This window comes from Barbatula barbatula (assembly GCF_947034865.1).
Source record: "Barbatula barbatula genome assembly, chromosome: 13".
NCBI lineage: Eukaryota > Metazoa > Chordata > Actinopteri > Cypriniformes > Nemacheilidae > Barbatula > Barbatula barbatula.
In genome coordinates, this window is record NC_136776.1 from 23,217,880 (window position 1) to 23,230,891 (window position 13,012).

At 37.5% G+C, this 13,012-nt stretch overlaps 3 protein-coding genes across 4 annotated transcripts; 1 reads left to right on the forward strand and 2 right to left on the reverse strand.

Moving 5' to 3' along the window:
* Positions 1 to 1,919: 1,919 nt before the first annotated feature.
* Positions 1,920 to 4,144, reverse strand: LOC306902520 (uncharacterized protein). The gene is made up of 3 exons (XM_079471138.1): positions 3,962 to 4,144; positions 2,895 to 3,227; positions 1,920 to 2,193 (listed from the first exon to the last, which is right to left on the reverse strand). The coding sequence occupies exons 1-3, from the start codon at positions 4,008 to 4,010 to the stop codon at positions 2,042 to 2,044; spliced, it is 534 nt and encodes a 177-aa protein (XP_079327264.1). The 5' UTR covers positions 4,011 to 4,144; the 3' UTR covers positions 1,920 to 2,041.
* Positions 4,124 to 7,075, forward strand: LOC306902515 (uncharacterized protein). 2 transcript variants are annotated; one of them, XM_079471131.1, is made up of 5 exons: positions 4,124 to 4,334; positions 4,439 to 4,771; positions 4,860 to 4,967; positions 5,088 to 5,158; positions 6,473 to 7,075. In XM_079471131.1, the coding sequence occupies exons 1-5, from the start codon at positions 4,274 to 4,276 to the stop codon at positions 6,524 to 6,526; spliced, it is 627 nt and encodes a 208-aa protein (XP_079327257.1). In that variant the 5' UTR covers positions 4,124 to 4,273; the 3' UTR covers positions 6,527 to 7,075. The 2 variants fall into 2 exon arrangements, with proteins under 2 accessions (XP_079327257.1, XP_079327256.1); XM_079471130.1 differs by lacking the exon at positions 6,473 to 7,075 and having other exon boundaries at positions 4,156 to 4,334; positions 5,088 to 5,345.
* A 1,323-nt stretch (positions 7,076 to 8,398) lies between these two features.
* Positions 8,399 to 12,745, reverse strand: gpd1b (glycerol-3-phosphate dehydrogenase 1b). Its single transcript, XM_079471104.1, has 8 exons — positions 12,621 to 12,745; positions 11,113 to 11,290; positions 10,864 to 11,004; positions 10,658 to 10,796; positions 10,025 to 10,137; positions 9,711 to 9,947; positions 9,536 to 9,642; positions 8,399 to 9,259 (listed from the first exon to the last, which is right to left on the reverse strand). The coding sequence occupies exons 1-8, from the start codon at positions 12,659 to 12,661 to the stop codon at positions 9,163 to 9,165; spliced, it is 1,053 nt and encodes a 350-aa protein (XP_079327230.1). The 5' UTR covers positions 12,662 to 12,745; the 3' UTR covers positions 8,399 to 9,162.
* Positions 12,746 to 13,012: the final 267 nt, after the last annotated feature.

Genomic DNA, 13,012 nt, shown 5'->3' on the forward strand with positions numbered 1-13,012 from the left:
ATATTTACTCATAGCAATAACATCGGCGTGTAGAGTAACAGAATCTCCCTCCATCACTGACACTGACTTCACTACACCTGGATCAGCAAACACACCTGAAACACAAACAGTTCATTCTGTTCAGGTCTGTAGATGTATAAAGGTCTCAGTATGACTGCGGTTGCCAGCAGCTCTCAATGCAAAGAAGTTTGTAAAATGTCAAATGCTAATATAACGTTCAAAAGATTTAAGGTACAATTGATAAGAAAAGAAGTAAACAAAGGCAATAAAATCAAAAGAACGTAACGCTGACCAAATATTTTTACTCTTGATAAAAAGTGACTGTAGCTACAGATGTCATCAGTACCACAAATCTCCACGAGTTTAAAATGCTGCACATAAGATACCTATGAAAGGAAAGCTTGAGATACTCACTAACACTGAATGTCTTTATTGTGGTCATTCTTCCAGCAACGTCTACTTTTAAAAGTCCAGTGTGTTCAGTTGTGATGTTTGTGATGGTGAGATCTCCAGTCGTATTGTTCAGCTTCAGTCTGTCTCTGAATGGTTTATCTTGAGACAATAGCATCTCATCGCTCTCTTTATCTAATCTCGCTAAAAATAAATCCTGTTTATCTCCAAACCTCCACTCGATCACATCTTTACTCTCGATTTGAGTATCAGTGTGTAACGTGACAGAATCTCCCTCCATCACTGACACTTCATCTGTAAACACTCCTGAAGAAAACAAACACACACAGTCAGTGAAATAAATCCTTATTGTGCTTACTAGTAAATCTGATGTTAAACGTTCAAATGAAAATCTTAAAAGACCCAAATGAAAATCTTTAAATGTAAACGCCAAAGCAATTGCAACAGTAAATGAACTGACCGTTGATGAGTAAAGAGATGATGAAGAGTAAAGAGATGATGAAGAGTATAGAGATGTTCTTCATGTTGTTGTAGGTGTTCATAAAGACGATCTGTAAAGTGTCTGGTGACTTATGTTGGTGAAGATGAACCAGTGAAATGTCAGTGGTCTCTACTATTGGATGTTAGGGTGTTGGCCCACCCACAACTTAGGATGACCAACCCACAACATATGTGTGTTGTTTTAAAGTTTGGTCCACGACTTAGTCCACAATTACAAGAAATGGAAGTGCATGGTGGGAACGTGGCTTCATGGTTGCACCAAAATGGCATGAAATAAATGTATTGGACTTTTAACGGCACAGTTTCTCATTAGAAAAATAAATAATTTTACACTGTTTGGGTTTTAATTTGACTTTTATTCACGTCTTGCCTGTATTATCAGAAAATCTGAAACGTTTACTATCAGGGTAAAATCTCTCAATGTTTTTTTATATATATACCACGTTTAGAACATTATTAGAAATGTTTAGGTTTTTATATACTACTCCTTTAACAAAATAAACTAATAAAAACAAAAAAGATGAGATGTGCATAAAACAGAAATAAACTACAAACGCTTTAAGGTGTTCAGTCTTTACAAAACGATGTTGAGCCTTCTTTGTGGTCCATGAGGCTGTTTGTGTTTAGTTGTGCTCTCTGCATCGTTCTGCGGTACACAGTCAAAACACCAGATGGCGGTGTTCAACAGGCATAAGCTAGACACACCACAGTAGATCTGGGCCTTAAAGGGAAAGTTCACCCAAAAGCTCATCATTTACACACCCTCAGATTGATCCAAACCTGTATGAACATCCAGTAACCAAACAGGTCTCATCCCCCATTTGCTGCCACAGTAGGGAAAATAAATACTATGGGAGTCAAGGGGGAAGGAGACCTGTTTGGTTACAAGCATTCTTCCCATTTTCATTTTTGGGTGAACTGCCACTTTAAGGGGTCTTTATGTTGCAAGCTTCTCCATGAAGACACACAGAGCCTTTGATGTAACGACACATTTTATACACATGAATACGAAAACTGAATTATTTTATTTCAATGTTTAAACAGCCTCAACATACATTTTCAAAGTCATGATTTATCAATAAAACATTTTTAAAGTTCTCATTTTAAAACGACACTCTTCATATATTCACTAATGGTCTGATGGTGTCTGTGATCCATGTTGTTCATCTCTTCTAGAGCCGATGTCATACACCAGAACAGCAACAGTAGCCACACCCACCACAGCAGAGGCGACCAATCGGATCAGAGCTTCAAGACCATAACACCAGCACACATAGCCTGCTGAAGTAAAACACGAGAAAGGGATCAGTATAAAACCACCAGCGAATCATCTCGGTAATAATCCTAAATATTTAAAGTAAGGTGTGTCATGATTCTCGAGTGGTGAGGACCCAGGTGCAGACAGCTGGTAACAAGGGGTTAACATATATTTAATAAATAATAAAACATAGACCCACGTGGGGGTAACAGAACAAAACAGGGATACAATAACATGACAAGACTGGACTAATACTAACTATACTTAAACAAGACTAAAATAAAGTTTAAACATTAACTACACTAAACTAGACTAACAAGACACATGAACTCACCACACAAACCAGCACAAGACAGAAGACACAGGGGCATTAAATAAGGGACCAAATCAAGAGGGTAACAGGTGTAGGGCATGAATCAATAACAAGGAAACGAGAGGATGGGAACAGAGATGAGACCGGAGAGAAGGTATGGAAGGCCAAAAGGGCCATAAATACCTCTCTTCACATTAAACCAAGAGAAACATGACATGATGCGGCAGAATGATGACAACGGTGTGCATCTCCAAAGTAAACCAATGCAGCATGCGACACTTGTATAGTTCAACCAAAAACTACATTCTTGTGATTACGTTAATCTCTTGATAGGGTTCGTCACTTTTTGACCCAACACTTAGTTGAAAATAACCCAGCACTTGTATTGTGTAATAGAGAAGCTTTACTCACTGTAGACAGTTACGTTGAATGTGTATGAGGTCTTCTGTTTGCCACTGATGATCATTTGATAAAGTCCAGTGTCTGCGGCTGAGATGTTTGTGATGGTGAGAGATCCAGTCTGATCGTCCACCTGCAGTCTGTCTCTGAACATCCCATCATGAACATCAGCATTGATTGACGTCTTATAGTTTGTGATTTTAGCAATAACAGTCATGTGAGGTCCAAACTTCCACAGTATCAGATCATCTGTCTGTATGTGAGTAAGATTAGTGTGAAGAGTGACAGAATCTCCCTCCATCACTGACACTGACTTCACTTCATCTGGATCAACACCAAACACACCTGAACAACACAAACAAAAACAGCTTCAAATTAAAGATTATTTTGAAAAGCTTTAAACACACATAACACAGTCACGAATGCTGCACGGAGACACACAGGGTGACGATCCAAATGCAGTTTATTAAAGGGGCAATCCAAAAACTAAATCCAAAGAACAGGCTTATATCCAAGCACAAGTCATCAGTCCGACCAGGACAAACAAATCCAAAGAGTAACGCAAACAGAAAACAAGGCAAGGTCAGCCCAGACCAGACCAGACCAGACCAGACCAGACCAGACCAGACCAGACCAGATAACCAGACATAGAAAACGCACAGTTTAGTGTGACACAAGACAAGACTGCCATGAGGGACTGAGCAAACCAGGTTTAAATAGGCAGACAAACAACGGTAAACAGGTTAAGGCAATGGTTGATAGATGATGAGTCCGGACAATGCAGTCCAGTTGAATGTAGTCCAGCTGGTGAGTGTGACACATGTATATGACACTTCAGGTATAGGAGTTATACAAGTACATAAACAACAGAAACAGGCCCCGCACTTTATTTATTGAGACCATAACAATTCATATTCAATAAAACATCTTAGTAGAAACATCCTGTAAAAACTTTATTTATATATAGCGCTTTTTACAATTTTATTTTTGACAAAGCATCTGAACATATTTACTATCAGCAAAACATTAATGTTATACAGTTATAACCAAAAAAGTTTATTAAGTGCTTATTAACTTACCCACTATACAGCAGAAGCACGAAGAGAGGAAAACAAACACAAGACGCATTTTCTTTTTCACAGTTCAGAGCTCCCTCAAGAGTTCATCAGAAGGAGACACGGCTGATGATGTGAACCATCTTCATAAACCCCGCCTTCAATGACGTGTCAGCAAGCACAGACAGAGCGCAACACCTCCAAACGCTGTGAAGTGAAGAGCGTGAGCTACCCTTATACAGTTAGTACCAATATTAACCTCAACTGTTGTTTAGATGTCAACAGCAGTAGACTTTCTTCTCAAAGCTGTTGTGTGGATTAGTTTCAGACCCTAACATGTACCCCTACACATTTCTGATCTTTGGATTTCTCTGCTTGTGCTTCTGCTGCCTCGTGGGTGAGTTGGAAACGTAAATATTGGTTCATATACGAATGCTTTTTTAATCCACGTTATATTAACTGGAGATCTTTAATGTGCTTGAGACTGTTTGTGTTGTTCAGGTGTGTTTGGTGTTGATCCAGATGAAGTGAAGTCAGTGTCAATGATGGAGGGACATTCTGTCACACTTCACACTGATCTCACTCACATACAGACAGATGATCTGATACTGTGGAAGTTTGGACCTCACATGACTGTTATTGCTAAAATCACAACCAATAAGACGTCAATCAATGCTGATGTTCATGATGGGATGTTCAGAGACAGACTGCAGGTGGACGATCAGACTGGATCTCTCACCATCACAAACATCTCAGCCGCAGACACTGGACTTTATCAAATGATCATCAGCGGCAAACAGAAGACCTCATACACATTCAACGTGACTGTCTACAGTGAGTAAACATTTCTTCTTTATAACTTTATACTTGAGTATTTGTGTAGAAGACCGATAGATAGACATACCCTTATTACTCATTACAGAAGGGAGTCTGACCACTGTGATTTGTTGTGTTGTTGTTGGATCTCTGATGATCGTAACTGCGGCTCTGATCTTCTACATCTGGAGGAAAAACACAAGCGAACAACAAGGCACGTATGAACTACTGCTAAATGAACTGTAAAATAATTGGTTTTATTGAAGATAATTCATAAGTCAAACCTGTAATAGTAGTTCAAAGTGTAACTGTACTGTATGTATTATTGTTTCAGAAGCGGTGAAGAGTGATCAAGAGATCACTTATGCATATCCAATGTTCCATAAAAGACAAACACACCCAGCGGTGAGATCATTCAAGCATGCGTGTCTGTCTGTATTAGGGATGCACCGATATGTCTATTTCTGCCGATAACCGATAATTCTTGAACACTGGAAGCCGATAACCGATCAATTGGCTGATATACAGTACCTAAAACATTTTCTGAGACTGAAATACATTTTTCCCCTGAAAATCATGTACCAAGTTTACTTTACACTTCTAAACTTTTCTGGTATAATGTTTATTTAATAAAATTTTTTTAGATGTTCTTCCAGAGCAACACAGAAATGAGTTCTTAATAGCCACAAGTCTAACAGGTCTCAAGACAGAAAGCATTCAGACAGCAGTCTGATTCAAACAATGTGCTTTTGTTCCTATGATTTACTCATTCATACTGTACATACATAAGCAATGTTTTGCTAATAGCAGTAAGTAAATGATCACGACATAAAGACTGTTCTGCACTGTATTTAACTGAGCAAAGTGCAACTGAAGTGGTTCAAGCAGAGAAATGATTCATAATTTACCGGTACATTGATAAATGTGAATTTTTCATGTTATCGGCATCGACCGATACCGATAACATTAATAATTGACATTTATCGGCCGACACCGATATGGCAGATAATTTATCGTGCATCCCTAGTCTGTATCCTTATATGTAATCATTATCAGCCGAAAAATGTTCATTTTTAATGTTATCGTATCGGCCGATACCGATTACATATAATGATACAGACTAGGGATGCACGATAAATTATCGGCTATATCGGTATCGGCTGATAAATGTCAATTTTAAATGTTATTGATGAGACCGATATGGCGATAATTTATCGTGCATCCCTAGTGTGTATCATTACATGTAATGATTTGTTTTTCACACTCAACAGCACCAATCGATCTAAACTTCTTAAGAATATACAAATTAAATAATTACTTTTATTTAAGCGTTTTGACATAAAAGTGCACATAAAATGTGTGAACAAGCAACAATTGTTAACATTACAAAGACATGTAGAATGAAATTACTATTCTGAGTCTTCACTGTGACAATAGGAAAGCACTTTAAACTGTAAACGGTTTAAAGGTTCTTTAAGTGTCTGAGAAAACAGACACTGTGAAAATGGTCTCACAGGAAGCTTAAGCCATCAGACGTGAAAAAAGTCGAGTTTCTGTGTAAAAGTGTAGAACAAGAGGAAATGAAAGTTAAAGAGAGAGTAGAAACAGCAATCCAAACTATTTAAGAAATAAAGCACACAATGTTTTAGGTCGAAAGACTTTTGATATGATGAACTTTTGTGATTGTTATTGATGAAATGTTTTGTGTGTTGTGTACAGAGTGCAGAAGTGGAGGATGATGTGATGTACGCCAGCATCAATAAAAGACGATGATCAATCTCACATTGTGTTTGTATTTAAGTTCATTGTCACTTCAGCTTTAATGTCTATTTCATTTCACACAATCGGCAGTGGTTCTGTTGTTAAGTTATATGCTGTTGTTTTGTGTAATTTGTCATTTTCAACTCAAAAGTCATTTTAGATTTCACAGCATGTCAACAACGGAGTCAATATTATTAACAAACATCAGTTTACAGAATGAAAGGACTAGAAAATATTGTCAGAAATAACTGAGAGTGTTGGGTATGAGCAAAGGGTCGTTGTGGTTTTAAAAGCACACAGTGTTTCTAGTATTTTATTTGGTCGGGCCGCTTCATGTCTGGGTTAAAGTCAAACCTGATGTGGAAAGAAATGTGGTTTTGTTCTGCTGGTAAATATAAGATGTGTGTTGGTCTGCTCATGGCGGTTTGTGGTTTATATACGTGTGTGTGTATTTGAGAGGTGTGATTTGCCGATAATATCTTTCACTCAAAAAACAACTTAAACAAAGTTCAGTTTAAACATCGATGTTAATGTTTAAATAATAAAATATCGCTTTAAATCAAACTTTGATGTTACTGTCGGTGTATGAATGTGAAATCTATATTCAAGGATGTATGTGTTTATAATTTTTCATTCTTTGAGCTCTCAAGCAATGATGATTTAACTACAAACTTTCTTCATCTTTTCTCAGAAAGATCAGACGGTTTATTCACCCTCACGTCCGTCCAAACCTGTATGACTTGTTTTCTTCTGCAGAAAACCAAAGAAGATATTTTGAAGAATGTTGATAATCAAACATCACTGAACCCCATTGACCCAAGAGACTTTTCTCAAAATGTCTTATTTTGTGTTCTGCTGAACTACAGGTTTACAGCGACGTGTTGCTCATTTAAGATTTATGTAAGCATTAGATTTTGAAAGTAAAACTCTCAACTTTATCAAATAACTTTCTACAGACACAAACCGATGACGATATCTGTCCTCTGAAACCTGCACCTGAGGAACATGAAGCTGTCATCAATATGACATCAAGTAGTGAAGAAGAAAACCATCTTTCTGAAGCAATGAGACTTTAAAAAATAAAACCGAAATGTTTTCTTTAATACGGTTTGATTTGCCGCCATCTGCTGGTGAAGAAATGAAGTGCATCACAGCCAACTGTGAATCACAGCTAAGACACATAAGAGTAGACTTTACATTTACAGTATTAGGCTACAGATAACAATTTTATCACATTTTATTAACTGACCCTTACGAACATTTACTAAAGTTAAAATAAACACGGTTTATATTAGCAGTGGACACTAGAGGGCGCTCAAGAATTAGATATAAATTAACCTTAATGTCTTCTCATTTCTCTTTTAGAGTCAAACTGTGAGGTCTGTTTTCTTTATGTTTCGAAGCACGTTTCGATAAATGTTTTAAAATGAAACTATAAACTTATTTTGATCTTAAATGTTAGACATTTAGATGTTTTCCTTCCCTTCAACAAAAAGTATTATTAGCATTATTCCTTAATATAAAAACCAATAAGACGTATTAAGCCTATTCACCTTCAAGAAGATGACAAAAAGTATTTTCCCACTTTAAAACGAATGCTTAGTTTGTGGTTCATTAAAAGCTATTTAATAAAAAAACAACAATAAAACAGTAGCCTAGGTAAAGACACTTTAACTGAAACTTTATAATAAAGCTTTTATTCAAAAACTAAATAAGATGGGAAACAAATACTAACATTATAACACAAATCATTTAGTTTGATTAAATAAAATATATTTTATTTATACACATCGCGTACCCCAATGTGTTTGCTAAAGAAAGTAGCTCTACCTGCCCAAAACGTGTTTTACAATCCATAAATCACATAACGACGGCAAAGATGAATCAAGCATAAAAAGCTATTTTAATAAAGATCTGCAGTTCTGATATAAAAAAGATTAAGATCATATCCTGTCTAAACCTCTAATCAGTAATATATGCACAAATATTTAGACTTCTAATAAAATCTTATTTTCCTCAAACCACATTCTACCCGCTAAGAAGTGAACTGAACTGCTCTTAGAAAAAGGTCAAAGGTTGAACCCCAAAATGGGCGAAAGGTCAGTGTATCAGAGTGAGGTGTCAAATGTAAAGGTCACATTCCAGAACGTACACACTCACTCACACGCACACACACACACACACACACGCACACACACACACATTCTCTCGGCTCTGCTCAGTCATTTCTCAAAGCAAACTCGCTGAATATTTTGTGACAAACAAACTCACAGATACAAGCCGTTGTGACTGAAGGACATTTGTTTTATGGCACTTCTTCCATATACAGACATTTCCAGAAGCTGTTTTCCTGAAAATGACTATAACTTTAAGGCACTTTACGCTTGGCTGCTAAAGAAAAGACAAATTAATAAAAAAACAATCTTTAGATATACAAAACATTGAGACAAAGATGATTAAAAGTTTCAATTCTGTGTAAGTGACAATATAATGTCCATTTCTAGCAGCGTTGTGATAAGATTTGTGCATCTGACAGTATTGTAGTAGTTCTGCCTTTAACATTTAACATAAACATTCACGTTACAAAAAGAGTCACTGTGAAACACCTTTAAATGTGCTCTGAGGTCAGAGATCTGTGGCTCGTGTGGTCACATGTGTTCTGGGTGATTCTGTAGACATGTGATGAACTCTTTGACCGGATGATCCTGGAAACAGATCTGATAGACTGCATTAAACAGAGGAAACCTAGAGAGAGAGACAGAGAGAGAGAGAGAGACAGAGAGTCAATAAATAAATTCACTTTTACATCACTGAATTGAAAATATTTCTATTGAGTAGACCGGGGCAAGTTGTCACACCCTGCTCTTGGTCCATAAATATGATTTTTCACTCAAATGATTAATGTTATTGAGAGACGGTGTTTGAATAATAATGTAACATTGGGAATTTTACTAGCGTATAAATAAGGTAAAAAGCTCTTCTGTACTTTTCTTTTGTATATTGTGAATAAAAGATTGTTACTTCTCCACCAGGTTCTTGTGTTTGAGGATCTGATGAACTTCTGCTGCGGTCGCCGGACCCTGAAGTTTCTGTCCGTTCAACATTTCCTTCTCCAGCTCCTCGATGGACTAACAAACAAACTGATTTCAGATAACAGACGTAAAGAAATAACACACAGAACCCAGAAGAAACCTACTTTCCCCGTTCTAGCGAAGGCCTCTGCGATCTTGCGGTTGCGTCCTCCGTAGCAGGTGGTGATGAGGTCGGCGATGCCGCAGCTCTCCAGAAACGTGGCGGGAGAGACGGGACTGGCCGTGCAGAAAAACCGAGCGAAGGCGATCATCTCCATCAGACCCAGACGGATGACGGCGGCTTTAGTGTTGTCACCGAAGTTCAGACCGTCACAGAAACCAGCACCAACAGCTACAATATTCTACACACAAACACATCATGATAAAAACACTTGAGATCAAGCAGTGTCTGATCTCTTACATCCGAGTCAATGTTCACCTTTAACGCTCCACAGATCTCCACAACATCCGCCTCCTCCACCACCGTCACACGAAAGTTCTGTGTCTGCATGAGTTCCTTCAGCAGCGGCCCGTGAGCTTTGCTTTTACATCCTAAACACACGTCAACAGGCCAAAGCGGTTATTATTGACAACTTTATAAATGATTATCATCAGCTACAAAGTCATGTTTAAAAGAAAAAACAAACATTTACATTTGTTTAAGAATCAACAACAGTCCAGGTTTGATTGAATTTTCTCTACACAAATGAATAAAAACTGTTAATTCAATATAGAAATACAGTAAATTTTTTGTCAGAGTGAAATAGGAAAACTCAACTTTAAGGGCTTAAATGCAGCATAAACTAAAAATAAAGAATATTTACATACATTATATCAAATATATTATATCAGGACATCTTTATAAAAATCCCACAACTTAACCAGCTTAACACATTTCCAAAATTTTTCTCAAAATATGTATTTTATATATTGTAAATCAATCATTGTTTATTTAATTGTGTAGGCCTTTTTAATGCCTAAAGGTTTACTTTGGAAATCTGCATCGGTAACTTAATAAAAATATATGAATTAAGTTAAAGCACAAGCAGAGATTCCTCATCTGTTCACTGACCGATGGTAGTTTCACAGAACTTCTCCTGGGCGACCTCATTGGCCAGATTGGCTCCCATCAGCACCGTCATCAAGATGCCCAGTTTCTCTCGGATGACCTCAGAGATGAGTTTCAGTCCATCGGGACCCTCATCCACACCCTTACAAACACAAACACAGTTACACACACACAAACACAAACCGCCAAACACGATGAACTGAAGTCACCTTGATGAGAGACATCCCCACAGCGTCGGGTTTGATGTGACCTCTGATGGTGTCACACACTCTGGACACGAACTGATGAGGGATGACGAAGATGAGGATGTCTGCATCCTTCACAGCATCCAAAAGCTCTGGAACAGCCGCCTGAAACGAAACTGATTTAACCATAGTGCTTGTTGACATATCCGTTATATATATGAAACACAACAAGGGTCCTAAATGATTCAATTCAAGGTTTGTGGTCATGCCCACCACGTTAGGTGGCAGCTTGTGTCCCGGCAGGTACTTGACGTTCTCGTGTTCGGTGTTGATGATTTCTGTGAGTTTCCGTCCGTTCACCATCTCTTCAAACACCCACATGTTCACCGTGCTCTCAAACGTGTTGGACTTCGCCGCATTGGCTCCTACGATCTTGGCGATGGCGGAGCCCCTGCGAACATAACCAACTGGATCTGAGATCATGAACAGACCGTGATCTGACCAATGGGTCTGTGATGTACTGCTGATCTGAGTCTATCACTGTTAGTGCACCGTGTGAAGAACATTTTACGTTTAGCTTTAAATATTCAGTTACATGGTTGAAAGAAATGCATATATAACAACCCTAATAAAACTGAAATACAGAACATCAACTCTATACCAAACCGCTATACTTCAGTACTTATTTAAGTCCAAGAAACTGAAGTGTTTCGATTCTTACTATAGTAAAGAATGTGGTGAATACTACAGTTTATCTTCCACGTTTAGGCTGGTTTAGTTAATACAGAAAATACTATAGCACAAGAAATTTCACTAGTTTAAGATTATAGTTGATACTACACATACTATAGCATACTACAGCACAACAAATTTCACTAGTTTAAGACTATAGAACACTACAGAATTGACTACAGTTTACTGTAGTATACTACTAGTATGGCTCCTGTAATAGCCTACTATATATTGCCATAGTATACTGCAATTCACTACAGTAAATACTATAGTGTATATCCATTAGTCTGTACTAAAGTACAATAATGTTTACTAGTACTAAAACTATAGTATTTACAATAGTGAACTGTAATAAATGTAGTGCACTAAAGAAGACAAGTAATTAAACAGCGAAGGTCACACACCCTTAATAACACTTTCACGAAAAACAAACTCACTTATATATTAATATCATATCGTCACTGTACCATCACAATACTTCTTTTAGAATGACGTCTAAGATATGAATCTAACCAACACAAAATCACAAAACAAACTTCCCTTCTATATATAAACTCTGAATATCTATCTGTATAACAATAAGGGCTATAATGAAGCGAATACACTTATTATAGTTATTAATACTCCAGCAAATATCACATTACACTTCTGCTTCAGTATCTGCAGAGACACATTTCAGTTTAACAGATCAGAGATCATTTATCAAAGAGCATTATCATAATCAAACATCTTGATCAGGAATGGATCAGAAATAAAACAATATTGAATCAAGTTTGTCTTCAGTATGTGCAGATGTTTAACACGATCATAACACATTAATGCACACAAGCATATATAATCGGTGATATATGAGAGTTATAAATACTCTAATAGACAGCTTTATACACAACATGATATGCATAAATAAATCCCGCATTTAATGCAAAACTGAACTTATTTCTATTTCACAATACATCACTAAACCGAACGTTATAAATCAAAGCTTTAGCAACGACGTCACACTATAGAATAAAACACAAAACGATCGTGTTTTAAAGAATGTTACGCACCAGTTGCCGGAGCCGATAATGCAGACTCTCTTGGCGGACATACTGAGCGTCTGGCCGGCTGAAGGGCGGCTGTCGGACCCGAGCGACTCACCCGAGCGCGCGACTATTATAGTCCGTGAACGCGCATCACTCCCCCTGCGCGCATTGGCGCGTTCGTAATCACACGCGCGCGCAACTGAAGAGAGACAGAAACCAAAGTCATTGCTTTTGTGCGACTGACAACGACAACACGTCTCGAGATATAGAGGCAATTATAACACGACATTTAAGTTCTAAAGTTTGTAATAAAGCTCATAAATTTAGCGCTTTTTTCGCAGCTTGCGCTGCAGTTTACTATACGTGTAACCATAGAAACAGTCGGCCGATGTATTTATGTTTTTCCGTAGCGACAA

Coding starts and splice junctions, on each gene's coding strand:
- LOC306902520 (XM_079471138.1), bottom strand. CDS start 4,010: ATGCGTCTTGTGTTTGTTTTCCTCTCTTCGTGCTTCTGCTGTATAGTG. Junction 3,228..3,961: donor GTGCTTCTGCTGTATAGTGG/GTAAGTTAATAA, acceptor TGTGTTGTTCAG/GTGTGTTTGGTGTTGATCCA. Junction 2,194..2,894: donor ATTCAACGTAACTGTCTACA/GTGAGTAAAGCT, acceptor GTTTTACTTCAG/CAGGCTATGTGTGCTGGTGT.
- gpd1b (XM_079471104.1), bottom strand. CDS start 12,661: ATGTCCGCCAAGAGAGTCTGCATTATCGGCTCCGGCAACTG. Junction 10,138..10,657: donor GTTCTGTGAAACTACCATCG/GTCAGTGAACAG, acceptor ACGTGTGTTTAG/GATGTAAAAGCAAAGCTCAC. Junction 9,948..10,024: donor AGATCTGTGGAGCGTTAAAG/GTGAACATTGAC, acceptor GTTTGTGTGTAG/AATATTGTAGCTGTTGGTGC.
- LOC306902515 (XM_079471130.1), top strand. CDS start 4,274: ATGTACCCCTACACATTTCTGATCTTTGGATTTCTCTGCTTGTGCTTC. Junction 4,335..4,438: donor GTGCTTCTGCTGCCTCGTGG/GTGAGTTGGAAA, acceptor TGTGTTGTTCAG/GTGTGTTTGGTGTTGATCCA. Junction 4,968..5,087: donor AAACACAAGCGAACAACAAG/GCACGTATGAAC, acceptor TTATTGTTTCAG/AAGCGGTGAAGAGTGATCAA.